The 14,805-nt window shown below is 45.7% G+C and overlaps 1 protein-coding gene across 9 annotated transcripts in view; it reads right to left on the bottom strand.

Moving 5' to 3' along the window:
* PPP6R3 (protein phosphatase 6 regulatory subunit 3) overlaps positions 1 to 14,805 on the bottom strand; it is a 162,812-nt gene that overhangs the window by 76,132 nt on the left and 71,875 nt on the right. For all 9 annotated transcript variants that reach the window (XM_030560726.1, XM_030560728.1, XM_030560729.1 and 6 more), the window contains one exon: positions 123 to 188. In XM_030560726.1, the coding sequence (XP_030416586.1) occupies positions 123 to 188 (66 nt within the window). The remainder of the gene's footprint in view (positions 1 to 122; positions 189 to 14,805) is intronic.

Genomic DNA, 14,805 nt, shown 5'->3' with positions numbered 1-14,805 from the left:
GATTACAGTATTGCTTCAAGATTTTCTGTCAGCTAAGACAGGCCTACTAGAATCATAACTACTTTTAACAGCAATAATTAATAAGCTAAACAGCTGCATCTTGACAAGCACAAAATACTTACATCTTCATCTTGAGACGGATGTACAATTTCTACAAGCCGCTGGATAATTCTCTCCTCATTTAACCACTGTAAAAAAATTTAGTGATCTTGAATAAAAAGGCAGTATTTTTCCTTTAAATCAGAAAATTATTCAAAGCATAACCTCAGCATGTTGAGGGTCATCTATCAAAATATCTTTAGTAGCATTCTTTTTCTTCAAATTAATATTTTGGTATAATAATAAATCTAAAATTTTCACACTAGATGCCAAGAGTAGAACAGAAATGTGTAGTGCCAGTGACTGCTGCTGCCTACTATAATCTTTTGTGGAAAGTAATTAAATACAATTTATGAAAAAGGCATTCTATTTGCTTGGAGATAGTGGCATCATACTTGACATGTTGCATTATAATTAGATACTGAACAATAATGTTGAGAGGTACTGGGCTCCATATCTTCCAAGCTTTCTTCCTTATTTTCTTAATTTATAGGTAAAGAACTCTTCTCTATGAGAAAAACAGATTACCGTACTGGACCTGAAGAAAAATCAATACCATTTACAGGTCTTGGGACCCCAGAAGACTTCTTAACATACTGGATGTGCACACATACCCCAGACTCCCATGTATTAGTGCAGGTAGCTAAAACCGTCAATGTAGCCCTCTGAGGAACACGTTACCAAACTGTTATTAAACAGCATTAAAAAAATAAAGCTCAGTTGGCAAGTTAAGAATTTGTATCCATGCGCATAAAGAAATAAAATTAAACTTTTTGAACGGACTCCTGAGGCACTCGATGGATGGCCCAGAGGCTTTTACAAAACGTGAGTACACAAAATGTAATATAAAAGTGGGTTTATTTCACCTAAACAGATTCATCAGCAAATACATTAAAAATAATAACTCTCAAGCCAACCTCCTCCCCAAAGCCTGGGGAGAGACTTCAAACTGCATTTATGACATGCTGAAGTGGTAAATGCATCTAGGTGCTGGCAAACCAAGGCAGGATTCATCTCAAGAAATCCTCCTCAAGTACATTCTGCCAAAACTTCCTGCCATTGATAATAAGGGAGGGAGCTCTAGCTCAAATACCTCTGCTGATCTCATACCACACTTGCTGCATTTGCAGAAGGCAGTATCTCGGTTGCTATACCCAAACTATTCAGAGCTTCATAACTGAAATTCAGGAAAAAAATGCAGTGTCATTAAATACCAGATCTGCAGTAATTCTCTACGCTTAGTTAGTGAAGACAATATTGTTAATTGAGAAGGAAGATGCTATCAGTGATGAGCTTTTCAAAATCTTATTACGTTAAAGTAGTTTTTAAAGTTTTGCTCAGAACTATAAAAAGGCTTTAAAAAAATTAAATAAAAATTCAATGTAACTCAAGTGCAAAGTATTTGATGTGCATCTGAAGGAAGCTACCCTTGGAAGCCTACCTTTATATAGAGTATCCCTAATCTAAAGTGATTAGTTTATTAAAACTGGTTACCTACCTTCCGTAACTGTTATTCGAGATGTGTTGCTCATGTCCATTCCAAGTAGGTACTGGTGCAGCACGTGCGCGATTGTCAGAAGGTTTTTCCCCTAGTGGTACCCATTGGGTTGGCTCTGGAGCCCCCTGGGATGGCACCTTCATGGCAGTGTACATAGGTCCCTGCCGACCCACCGCCTCTTCCAGTTCCTTCTTGCCAGATATTCCAGAGGGGAGGCATGTTGGTTGTGGAATAACCATGAGCAACACATCTCGAAGAACAGTTACGAAAGGTATGTAACCATTTTTTCTTTGTGTGATTCAAGCAGTTTCCCAGAGGAGGGGTCAGAATTCATCAAGTTGCAGACTCTACCAAACGTGGCATCAACCCTAGCTTGTTGTGTAATGGCACAGTAAGACGAAAAGGTATGGACAGACAACCACGTTCCTGCCCTGAAGATATCCTGAATGGGGGCCTGCGCCAGGAACACTGCAGATAAAGCTTCTGCTCTAGTGGAGTGAGCCACCAATGCTGGGGCTGAAATCTTTGCCAGGTCATAGCACATTCTGATGCAGACCGTGATTCAAGAAGAAATTTGTTGGGATGAGAGAGGAAGCCCTTTCATCCTTTCAGCGACAGCGTTGAAGAGTTGCATCGACTTTCAAAACGGCTTTGTATACTCAATGTAAAAAGCCAGTACTTGTCTAACATTCAGAGCATACGCTCCCTGTCATTGGCATGTAGGTTCGGGAAGAACAATGGCAGGAAAATGTGCTGATTTGCATGGAACTGCAAAACTTCTTTGGGGAGAAAGGCCAGGTGTGGACACAAGTGCACCTTGTCCTTATAGAATCTCTATAAGGGGTCTCAGAAGTTAATGCTTTGAGCTCAGACATCCTTCTGGCTGAAGTTATGGCCACAAGGAAAGCCACCTTCCAAGAGAGAGGGAGAGCAAAGAGTAGGCTGCTAGAGGCTCAAAGGAGGGGTATCAGGAGCATGGAGAGGACCAAGCTGAGGTCCCATGGGGGGGGAGGAGGGGGAATCCATCACCGCACCTGGGGATAGAGTCTGTCTAGCTCCTTAAGGAAGCGTCCAACTACAGGGATAGCAAATACCGACTGACTTGCGCACTTGGATGGAAAGCGGAAATAGCTGCCAGGTGCACCTTAATTGATGAGACCGCCAGCCCTGGTTGTTTTAAGTAAAGTAAACAGCCCAGTATAAAGGGCGTTGAGGATTGGAGTGGAGCAAGTACCCATCTGAGAGGACCATAGAGAGAACAGCTTCCACTTGGCCAGGTAAGTGGCGTGAATGGAGTGTTTTCTACTGCTCAGAAGAACCTCCCTAACCAAGTCGGAGCACTGAAACGCTAACAATTTCAGCCATGGAGTTTCCATGTTGTAAGGTGGAGAGATTCTAGACTGGGATGCTGGAGGCAGCCATGGTCCTGTGTGATGAGGTTCGGAATCATAGGTGTGTCCAACGAGAGGTCTAACAGCATGGAGAACTAGTGTTGGTGGGGCCATACTGGTGCTATGAGAATAAGCGGTGTCTTTTCTTGCCAGACCTTGAGGAGGACTTTGTGGATGAGAGGGAAGGGTGAGAACATATACAGAAGTCTTCCCACCCACAAGAGGAGAAAGGTGACCAAGATGGAGCCAGGGCTGTGGTTCAAAAAGGAGCAGATATCCTGGCACTTCCTGTTGCTCTGTGTCGCAAATAGATCGATCTGGGGAGAACATCATCTCTGGAAGATATTGCTGGCAACGTCCAGGTGGAGAGACCATTCGTGGCAATGAAAGGACCTGCTGAGGTGATCGGCTAGTTTGTTTTGTGAGCCCGGCAGGTATGACACCTCTAACTATATGGAGTGGGCAATGCAGAAGTCACACAGTTTGAGGGCTTCCTGGGAGAGGGGAAAGGAGTGAGCACCACCTTCTTTGTTTATATAGAACACTGCTATGGTATTGTCCATCAGCACAAACATTTGCCCTGAAGACAGGCCTGAAACATCTCGCAAGCTAGATGCACCACTTGTAGCTCTCCGACACTGATGTGTAGCGATAGTTCTGCCTGGGACCATAGACCTTGAGTCCTGATGTCGCCCAAGTGGGCCCTCCATCCCACTACTGAGGCATCTGTGACTAGTGACAGCAACAGCTCTGGTTTGTAGAAAGGGGTGACAGGCATGAGTGAGTGTGAGTGTGTGACTCCCGCAAAGACTATCTGCAGCTGTAGCCACCACCAGACGGACTCTAGGACCCAAGGAGGGAGTGTGACCAGCCTGTCCAGAGCATGTCAACTGGGCCTGTACACCTGAGCCAGCCATGACTGGAGAGGGTAGAGCCTCAGACTCGCGTGCTGCACTGTGTAGGTGCAAGCCACCACATGAAGCAGAAATCTTAGGCAATTCCTGGCTGTCGTGCTTGGGAACCGATGGAGACCTTCAATGAGGGCTCTTAGGGTCAGAAATCGAGACTTGGGCAGGGATGCCCTGGCTTGGGTGGAGTCCAAGACAGAATAGAATTAATTGGGGACTAGTGGGGATCAGGGTCAATTTCGTCAAGTTGAGGACAAGACAGTCTGAGGAATGTTGCCTGCACCAGTTTTATGTGTTCCTCCACCTGGTCTTGAAATCTACCCTTGATGAACCAGCCATCCAGGTATGAGAAGATTTGCACCTTGTGCCTGCAAAGAAAGGCCACCACGACCACCATCCATGTAGTGAACACCCAAGGGGTCACCGATAGTCCGAATGGGAGGATCGTGAACTGATAGTGCTGGCCTCTGGCCACAAATTGCAGAAAATTCCATTGTCTGCAGGATGGGATTATGGAGACGTGGAAGTATGCATCTTTCAAGTCGAGGGTGGCTCCAGATCCAAGGAGAGAACGATGGAAGCCAGGGAGACCATGTCGAACTTCAATTTCTTCATAAATCTGCTGAGATTTTGCAGGTCTAGAATAGACCTGAGCCCACCTCTGGCCCTGGGGATTAGAAAATAACGTGAGTAGAACCCCCTGCCCCTGAACTCCAGAGGAACCTCCTCTACAATCCTGAGTAGAAGGAGCAATTGCACCTCCTGCATAGGGAGTTGCTTGTGAGAAGTGTCTCTGAAGAGGGACAGGGAAGATGGGTGGGTAGGTGGGAGGGAACAGAATTGGAGAGAGTATGCCAGTTCCACCATGTTCAGGACCCAGCTGTCTGAGGTAATTTGAGACAACTCACGGTAGAAATGAGACAGACTGTTCACAAAGAAAGGGAAAAGATCTGGGGACTGAGCTGGTGCTCTGTCCTCGAGCATACCTTCAAAAGTCTGGCTTTGTGCCTGACTGCTGTTTAGCCAAGCCATTTGGCCGGAGAAGGATTGCGATGGCCGCCTCCTGTTACTTCTGCCCCACTTCCTACTAAAATCTCACCTAGGAAGGGCAGAATAGAATCACAGGACAGTCTGGACGTTAAAACGGCTTTCTTTGAGTGGTCGGTGTGTGAATCCCCAGGGATTTAAGGGTCGCTCACTAGTCCTTAGGCTATGCAGCCTTGAGTCCATCCACTCTGCAAACAGGCCCAAGCAGTTGAAGGGCAGGTCCTGGATTGTATTTTGGACCTCTTGCGGGAGCCCAGAAACCTGGAGTCAAGAGCTGCGCCTCATAGTCATGGCTACCTGCACTTTTGCCATGGCAAAGTCAGTGGGGTCCAGAGTGGCCTGGAGAGAGGTCCTGGCCACCACCTTGCCCTCCTCCAGGATCGCTGTGAATTCAGAGCACAAGTCCTCCAGCTGCAATTCCTGGAACTTCGCCGAAGGAATTGTAAGCATGGCAGCTTAGGACCGCATGCTCGTTAGTATTCAAAGCTGGAGACAACCAGGAGTATACTTTTCGACTGAAGAGATCCAGCTTCTAGGCTTCCTTTGATTTAGGCGTGGGCCCCGGTTGCCCCTGCCGCTTCTTATGGTTAGCTGCCTCCACCACCAGGGTTCCAGGCTGGGGGTGGATAAAGAGATGCTTGTCCCTTTTGGACAGCACCAAGTATCTCCGCTCTACCCCCTTGGCTGTTGGTGGGATAGAAGCAAGAGCATGCAACAACACCTTGGCAGTGTTTTGGATAGTTTTAATGAGGGGTAAAGCTACCCTCAATGCCCCAGGGTCCAAAATATCCAGCACTGGGTCCATGATGACCTCTACCTGCAGATTAAGGTTTTGGGTAGCCCGCTTAAGAAGGTTCTGATAGGCCCCAATGTCCATAGCAGGCAAGATGGTGGATTGAGAAAGAGAAAGACCCTTTTGGTGGCACAGGGTCTCCCTGACCCTCCGGAGTGCAGGGGGGCTGCCTGGGTGTCGGCCCCTTGTGTTACCCAGGTGGCTGCTGTGGTACTCAGTGCCATGGTGGCTACACTGCCAGCACTCATGCCAGTGCCCTATGTTGTCAGTTCGCTGGCCTGAGCCTGTGTGTCCCGACCACAAGCGGGTTCTCAGGGGACCAAGGAGGCTGATGGAGGTGCACAGACCTCTGATGCCAACAACATGGCCCCATACCCCAGCACTTGGCCCTGGTAATAGGTTTATGGTGTCCAAAAGGGCCACTGAGTCAGCCCCTGCCACTGAGGGGGGTCAGGACATCATGGGCACCAGTTGCCCTTCATCTCGCCTGGGGCAGCACTGGGAGTGGTACTGGCTCCGGCGAGAGACACTAAATCCGAAGAAAAGTCCAAGCTCATCCATGGCAGAGTGGACCCAAATGGCGCTGGGGAATGATGCCATATTGTAGTGGGCTTGCCCCTGTGGCAGATAAGCAGCGGTGCTGCTGGTGGTGCTGATACACGGGCCAATGGGATAAGAGACTGTGCAATCATATCCCCTGCTGCCTCGAACGTGTCCTGCATGGAAGTCCCCGATCCTCCTCCAGTTCCTCCTGCACCAGAGTCCACCAGGACTAAACTGATGGACATCCTCACGAGGCTGGAGTCTATGGTGTTGGCATAGGAAGGCCCAAGGCCAAGTGTCCTGACGTGGGACACAGCCAACTAGTGCCAGCATGCTCCGAACGCTTGGTATGGGAGTGCCCCCTATCAGCCCTTTTGTTCTTTTGCGGCATCGGTAACTGCGAGCAGTGCCACACACTGGAGCTGGTTATCAGTGTCAGGGAATGGCGGGGTCGGGGCTCCTTAGATGAGTACTTCCTCAGCACTGAAGCCTCCTGCACAAAGGCCAGGGCACTGCATACTGAAGTTCCCAGTGCTGGATTCAACACCGCCTCGGGGCAAAGGGCTGACTCCATGAGAAGGACTTTCAGCCGAGAGCACCACTCCTTTTTAGTTCTGGAGGTAAAGCCCCTGCAGATTTTGTGTCTGTCGGACTGGTGACTTTCACCCACGCAATTGAGACAAGAATTGTGTGGGTCCCCTTTGGCCATGGCTTTAAGGCATGACTCGCATAACTCAAGGCCCTGAGACCGAGGCATGCCCTGGTCTAGTGGAAAGGGTTATGGGGGGGAACCCCAAATGGTGTTTAGAATATGTTAGTTTTACAACTAAAGCTATATAACTATTTACAGATAGACAAGAAAGAAGACTACTAGGGAAGCACTTGCAAACTCAAGAGAGCTCTTCACTGGCAGTCAGAAGGAACTGAAGAGACGGAAGTTCAGCAGGTCAGGGGGCTCCACAGCCGACGCGACGGGTACTGCTAGGGGAAAAACCTTCCAACAATCATGCACCTGACGTACACACACCTACTTGGAATTTATATGAGCAATCACTCGAAGAAACTCTTTTATAACAGTAATAATTTTATAGATAAAGATATTTTCTCCATGAACACATAAGACCATACAGCAAGTTAGAAACGTTACTGGCAGCAGGTTACATCTAAGACTTAAGTTCACTTAGGGACAGAACAAAAAGGCCTAACTTCTCACTCATCATCCCGGTTAACGCCGTTTTGTTGTTATGTCCCCGATCTATTAGAGAGCATACTCATTTAAAGTTGCACAACATTTCCTTAAAATGTTTGGTCGTGGGGACTTAGAACCAGGGTGGGCCGGCAGCAATCCCATCAGCTCCCCTCCAGCCGACCCCACGTGCCTCGTACCCCCTCAGTGACCCTGCGGATCAGCAACTCCTCGCTACTTCCCGCCCACAGCAACCAGTTGTTTCATGGGTACTGAGGAGGCTCTTGGGCAGAAGGACGAGGAGCAAGGATGCGATGCACAGCCTCCTTCCTCCCAACCCAGAGCCTCCTGAATGGTCACGAAACAGCTGCTTGGTGCTGGCGGGCAGGAGAGGGGAGGCTGCACACCATGTCCTCGCTCCTTCCCCCTATCCCCCACAGAGCCCCCTGACTACAAAACAACTGATTGCAGCAATCAGTTCTTTCATGGTATTTAGGAGGCTGGGGGGAGGAGCGAGGATGAACTCAGGATAGGGGGACAGACCTGGGGCAGAGGCAGGGCTCGAGCACCTCCCACCACCCCGGCACTTTGTAAAGTCGGCGCCTGTGCAACCGTGCATCCAGAAATCATTTCTTGCCAGTATTCATGGAGTGACACGGGGGGGGGGGGGGGGGGGGGGAAGGAGAGACATGACCTCCCCACATGACCCTCCATGTGACTCCTCTCCATGCTGCCCCACCTGCCAAGTGAAGGGAAATCTGTTTTCACTGTGAAAGATGGAGTTTGGAGTCATATGGGCAAGTTACTTGTCCATCAATCCCACCCATATTCTAGTTAGAACGTTCACAGGAAAAGTTTTAAGTGTAGACAGGGATTTTCCACGGTCCACTGTGAGCTAAGTGTTCCTTAATGGGCCATTCAACTTGACTTCTCTCTTCACATGCTGGTTAAATACCTTATGGGCATTACCACAGGAGCAAACATATAGTAAACATTGCTAATATTCATAAGTTTAGATATCGAGATGATATATGATTATGCTATTTCTATGCATAAGTACCAGCTATTTCATGTACATGACTATTCCCAAAAGAGATTCTGAAAAAAAAATATCACACCACATACCTGGGATCCTATGTGCTAGCACCACGCTACACTGTAGTTTTATCATCTGTTATGTAAGAACAGAGATGGAGCCAGTGACATGACTCTGTTTGGCCTAAAAGGACAAGGTTCTCTCTAATCTGTTCAGGTGTGACTGAGCCTTTAGTCAGTGAGGGCGTAGGGGCACACATTCAGGCAAATGGGCTTCAGCGTTCCATTGCAGTTAACTTCTTAATGTTCAGAAAGCTGGTATGTACTGAGGTGGTTTAAAGCATAGCACAGTTTTTTAGGTTTCCAAATCTGCGAACCTCTGCCTCGGGAATTTTATTTATTCATTTATTTGCGGGAGCACTGGTCATAATGTGGGAGGGTATCCTCTCCACTCTCTGCTCATGAGGTTATGCATCTGTCTTGTAGCACTCTTCTGAACACCAGCTGGAAGGAATTTGTTTTTAGTAAATGTGGGGACTGATTCTTCTCTTGGAAGGCATGTAATTTTTTCAGGTACACACTGATTAACACAGAAAACAATTGGGGCTGTTAATTTTCTATGGAATTTGAAGAAAGTTTAAGTTCAACTATATTTTCCAGTACAGTGATGAAATGAGTGTTTGTATATACAATCGTCAACATGTTTAACTACTCATCTTTCCCCCAAATACGTAGTATTTCAGTCTGTTTATATGGAATATGTGATTTGGGTGAGGAGTCATTTCAGCATACATATGACTTATTAAAAGATATATTTTAAGTAGAACTGTATCCTAAACTGTATTATGGTATTGTACCCAAACACTGCATTCAATGGGAGATTCAACTTCCTCTATAGGAATAGAGCAGACTCCTGAAACTCTTACCACAAAAATGGTCCACAGTCATGCAAATAGTCCCATTGTCTTCAATGGGACTGATCAAATGATTAAGGGTTTACAGGATTAGGTTCCAAGTTAGTAAATTGTTCTGGATGAAACAGATCAGAAGGAGCTTCATTCGAATAAAGGTGGGCAGATATGTGATATGTCTTAGTTCCATTGCTAAGATCAGGACCATATTTTCTGAAAAGTTCTTTGCAGATTCCTGAGGCAGCTGCTTTAAGGCCGTCAGTATCCGGCATTAGAATCTTCACTTGTAGTTCTCTCACCCGCAAAGCTGGGAAATGAGGCATTTGTTTTCTTTGTTTTGCTGCTCCAGTTCCACTTAACAGAATGCATGTTAGACTAGTTTGGCTCCAAAGAAGAATTCTACATACACTGGAGACAACACCTGATTCCCATCAGGCAGCAGAACTAGGCTGACATGAGAACCCAAACATCCTCTGGTCAGTGCAAGCGGAGGCATTCCTCTAATGATTTGGACTTGAAGTGATGCAGTATGAATGTCATGGATAATTCAGCCCAATGGTGAGAAACAGAATAAAAAATACTGTTTAAACACCTTCTGTACCCCCCACCCCTCCCCTCCTAAAGACTCCTGACAAACTTAAAAGCACAATACATATGCTAACAAACTTAAACAAAGCCTTTGTTTAGGTTTGTTAGCATATACTGTGCTTTTAAAGCCATATAAAGAATGAATGCCCTCCCTAGCTGCAAGCACAGCCCCACCTCACCCCTCCAGAGCTAGGGGCTAGCCCCAAGTCTTTCCGGTATCCTGTACATGCTAAAAACCTCTTGCCAGTATTGCATACTGGAGGGTACCACCCTACTTGCATTACTGTGTGCGCTCCAGAGAGATAGCATGGGTTCATCATCATGTTGAGTTTCCCCAGGGAAGTGTTTGCAGCCTCTGTCATGTGTCTATTGTGTCTCCTCTCTCAGTGCTGCCTTGCAGAATGTGAGGCTACACTAACAACAACAACATGTTTACCCTTGAGGGCTCAGCAGAGTGCTAGTTCATCATTTAGCAGTAAGGCATTTGCTGGGAAATATCCCACCTGATATCAATACAGTTGCTTTAGGAGAAGCTCAGGAAACTTGTGAGCAGGATCCCAGACAATCCTCTGATTAGTGACTGCAGGAAGATTTGGGAAAAGGGGAGCTGCTAACGTGCATGAGCAAGAAACAGAAAGGGCTCAAGGAGCTGAGATAGGACATTGCTCCAGTGGCCCTGTGCAAGTCTGTTTTAAATGTAATAGTGGAGGGCTATGTATCGCTCTTCAAGAGGATCGGGCGGAAACTACTATACCAACAGACACTATACTAGGCTATAGTAAACACCCATTTTTGTTTGCATTGTGTCTGTACAAGTAGAATATTCCCTGAACATTTCTAGCTCGTTGTGATTGTACAGTATCACCCAGCATCATGAGTCAAAAATGCTCAGTAAGTGATAGAGGAGTGCCTAGCAGGAGCAGTACCACTAGCAATAAGAAAACCATTAGCTTGTGTATAAATCAGACATTAAGGCATTTTGATGCAGGCCAGCGCGTGGTAGACATTGGCATCGCTCTGGTCTTACTCCGACCACCACGTGAGAACATAATGCCAACAAGATCAGGGCTAGTGCTCAGCGTCTTCTCTAAGTGTGGATAAAGGACCAAGACTAGCAGAAGTTACCTCTAAGTTTGCTAGTGATACAAGCTAAGGCAAAAAGTTTGTATGACAATTTGAAGAGACACCACGGCGAAGGATCACAGCCAGAGATGTTCACAGCAAGTCGGGGATAGTTTGATCGGTTCAAGAGGCACTTCCCACCTCCATAACATCAAGATGTCTGGTGAAGTGGCTAATGCAGATACTGCAGCAGCTAAAAAATTCCCCAACTATCATAAGAAAATAATTGAGTAAGGTGGCTATTCACCTAAGCAAGTCTTCAATGTTGATGAAATGGGCCTCTACTGGAAGAGGATGCCTAAATGGACTTTACATTTCCCAAGAGAAGACAGTGACTGGATTTAAAGCAGCTAATGACTGCCTAACCTTGCTTTTTGGTGGTAATGCTACCAGAGACATGAGGATGAAACCGCTGACAGTGTACCAATCTGAAACACCATGAGCTCTCAAGGGATTTTCAAAGGAAAATCTTCTGGTCATTTGGACATCCAATAAGAAGGCATGGATAACTGTAGCTATTTTTTTTCAGAATGGCTGACTATGCTGCCGTCCCTACATGGAAGTAATACTGTGCCAAGGAAAGTCTTGATTTCAAGATTTTATTACTTATTGATGATGCACCGGCTCATCCAATCAACCTGGACGACCTGTGTGAAAACATTAAAGTTGTCTTTCAGCAACTTACCACCACATCACTCATCCAACCAACGAATCAAGGCGCCATTGCTGCATTTACAGGGTATTACTTACGCTGTACTTTTGACCAGTTCAGAGGCACCGATGGGGAAGGAAAGCCTACAATTTGGGAATTTCGGCATGACTACAACATCCACACGTGCATCAATAACACTGGTGAGTCCTGGACTGAAGTTACTCAGGCATGCATGACCGGTGCGTGGGAAAAGCTGTAGCCCGAATGTGTCAATGACTTTAAAGGATTTAAAGATGTTGTCCCCGCGATACAGTAAGATAAACTCGGCTTGGCCATGAAAGCGGGTTTTGATGAGGTGGAAGAAGCTGACATTACACAGCTTATGCAATCACATGGAGAAGAGCTAACCGATGAAGATCTGATGAAACTAGAGGTGATGAGAGCAATGGAAGAAAAGGTCCAAGTAGTAAAAAGAGAACCAACCCATTGAAATTTGACTGCCAAACGTCTTTCTGAAGCTTTCCAAATGACTGAAGCTGCTGGCTTGCAAATCCTTAGTGATGATGATCCTAAAAGGGAGCGCAGCTCCAAAGTGGTTAGGGGAACTGGTCATGTAATGAATTGCTATAAAGAAATTTACCGGGTAAGGGAGGGAAAGCAGAACAATCTCTAGATGTGTTTTTTCAAGTTGGAAAAGTTTAGCAAGAACAGCAAGAGGAGCAGCCGGATGATCCACCCTCTTACTACACCACCTCAACCAAGTTTCACAATCATCAGTGCTGAGTGTGATATTGTTTTTAAAATTGTTTTAAAATTATATTGTATATGTCTTGTCTGGCAAAAAAAATTTCCCTGGAACCTAACCCCCACCTTTACATTAATTCTTATGGAGGTACTGGATTCACTTAACATCGTTTCACTTAAAGTCACATTTTTCAAGAACATAGTTACAAAGTTAAGCGAGGAGTTACTATACAATCAATTTGCAAAAGCAGCAAAGAATCCTGTGGCACCTTTCAGACTAACAGAAGTTTTGGAGCATGAGCTTTCGTAGGTGAATACCTACTTCATCAGATGCATGCATCTGAAGTAGGTATTAACCTACGAAAGCTCATGCTCCAAAACCTCTGTTACCCTATAAGGTGCCACAGGATTCTTTTCTGCTTTTGCAAATTCAGACTAACACGGCTACCCCTCTGATACTTGGCAGTCACTTTAAAAAAACCCATAACTTAGTTGTAGGAGTACTACAGTACCAGAAACATATAGTACAGTATCTTGCCTATACAGTACCTGATTCAGGTCATGTTATTAGTACCTCTTTCAAGCACTAGCATCATACAAGTTTTGTTTGTTTCTAAAAAAGCCACACTTGTGGCAACCTGTCAAATATACAAAGCAATTCAAATACAAGACTCTAAAATGAACAGTTGCAAACTACTCAGCATAATATTAAAAACATTCACAGTATTCCTGAATTGCTAGTTTTACAGATTATGGAACTACATCTAGGTACAATGTATTTAATTGAGGCCTTAAACAGGTCACGCTGCATCTCATAGCTGTGCAATCCTAACTCGTGCACGTTTGAAACATTAGGCTTCCTAATACAAGAAGCTATAGTTCCAGTTACAATGGAGATCAGAACTATATTTTACAAAAGGCCCAAAGCCGAACTTTAAAGATGCAAAGAAACAATTACGTCGTGAAGAAACCACCACCACCAATATATGAGGCTTTCAAAAAAAGCCTTCTTTACATTAATAACTTTCAGGAAAAAAGCATAGACAGTTTCTCAGAGCTAGCAAAGTAACATTAATAAAGGGTTGTACATTTTGTTGCTTCTGTAGGAACAATGCTTTGTACACACGAGAGGCTCCCAGAATCCCTCCATTCTCTCATACAAGTTCCCCTTGTTATTGTTACACATCCAAAACAGAGGCCAGGTCTCAGAAGTGCTTTGCTGGTACTGGTATCTCAGTATATAATGGCAAACTGTTGCTAGTGTAGATATACCAGGTCAGAAAAACCACATCTCACCACACTCCTGAGCAAGATAACTACTATGCTGGCATACATTTGTAGTGCAGACCTGACCAATCAGAGAAATGCCATCGAGGGTAGAGACTTGCTTAGCATGGCCACCAAGAGACAAAAAAGGAGAACCTGACCAATTTACAGTGCAAGTTTGAAGACTGACCAATTAGTTAGAGAAGTTTGAAGACTGACTTGATGAAACTGGTGCAAACTCATACAAGTTTAAAACTGACAAGCTAAACCAGTAACAGTTTTAAAACTGATAAGTGTGACCACACTTGGGGTTTGCACCAGTTTAACCATGACCTGGTCTAACTATTTTACCAGCATAACTATCTTGTGTGATACAGCATGGCCAGAGGGCAGCAGGAGAGGGTTAGAAGGGAGCCTTATTCCCTGTAGAGGGAGGAAAGTTTACTATAGATTAATTAAAGCACCTGAAATCAGTCACCTGATAACAACCTCTGCTTCAATCAGATAGGGAAGGAGTTGGAGCAGAAAGGATTGGTGTTGGAGCAGAAAACAGTTTGAAGGGAAGCAGAGGAAAGTTTGGAGAAGTCCTGCGGTGGCCTAAGAAGTCCAAGACCCTAGGTAAAGGGGCACCTGGCTTGTGCACAGGGAGAGCAGGAAGCCCCCCCACCCCCCCAAAAGCTGAAGAGCAGGAGAGGGAACTAGCCCAGGGGAAGGAACCATCAGTTCAAGTGGTTTACCACTATGATCAGGGCCCCTTGGCTGGGACCTGGAGTAGAGGACCAGCCCAGGTCCCTTCCTCTCCACTCCCCTCCTCTAGGACACTAGTGGGGCAATTAATATTCCAATTCAGGGGCAAGAAATGGCACCCTGACCCTCCCCCCCCAGAAGAGAAAACGCAAGACCCATCATAAATAGTGCCAGCAATTTGCCACAATTGGTAGAGGGTTGTTTTTTTTTTAATTAAATTAATTTTACACCAGCAGAACTTCCCTAATGTACATGTAATTAATACTGACCTATCT

Source organism: Gopherus evgoodei, chromosome 4, assembly GCF_007399415.2.
Source record: "Gopherus evgoodei ecotype Sinaloan lineage chromosome 4, rGopEvg1_v1.p, whole genome shotgun sequence".
In the NCBI taxonomy this organism is placed as follows: Eukaryota; Metazoa; Chordata; order Testudines; family Testudinidae; genus Gopherus; species Gopherus evgoodei.
Note: the sequence above shows the minus strand (reverse complement) of the source record. Positions and strands in the feature narration are given on the sequence as shown.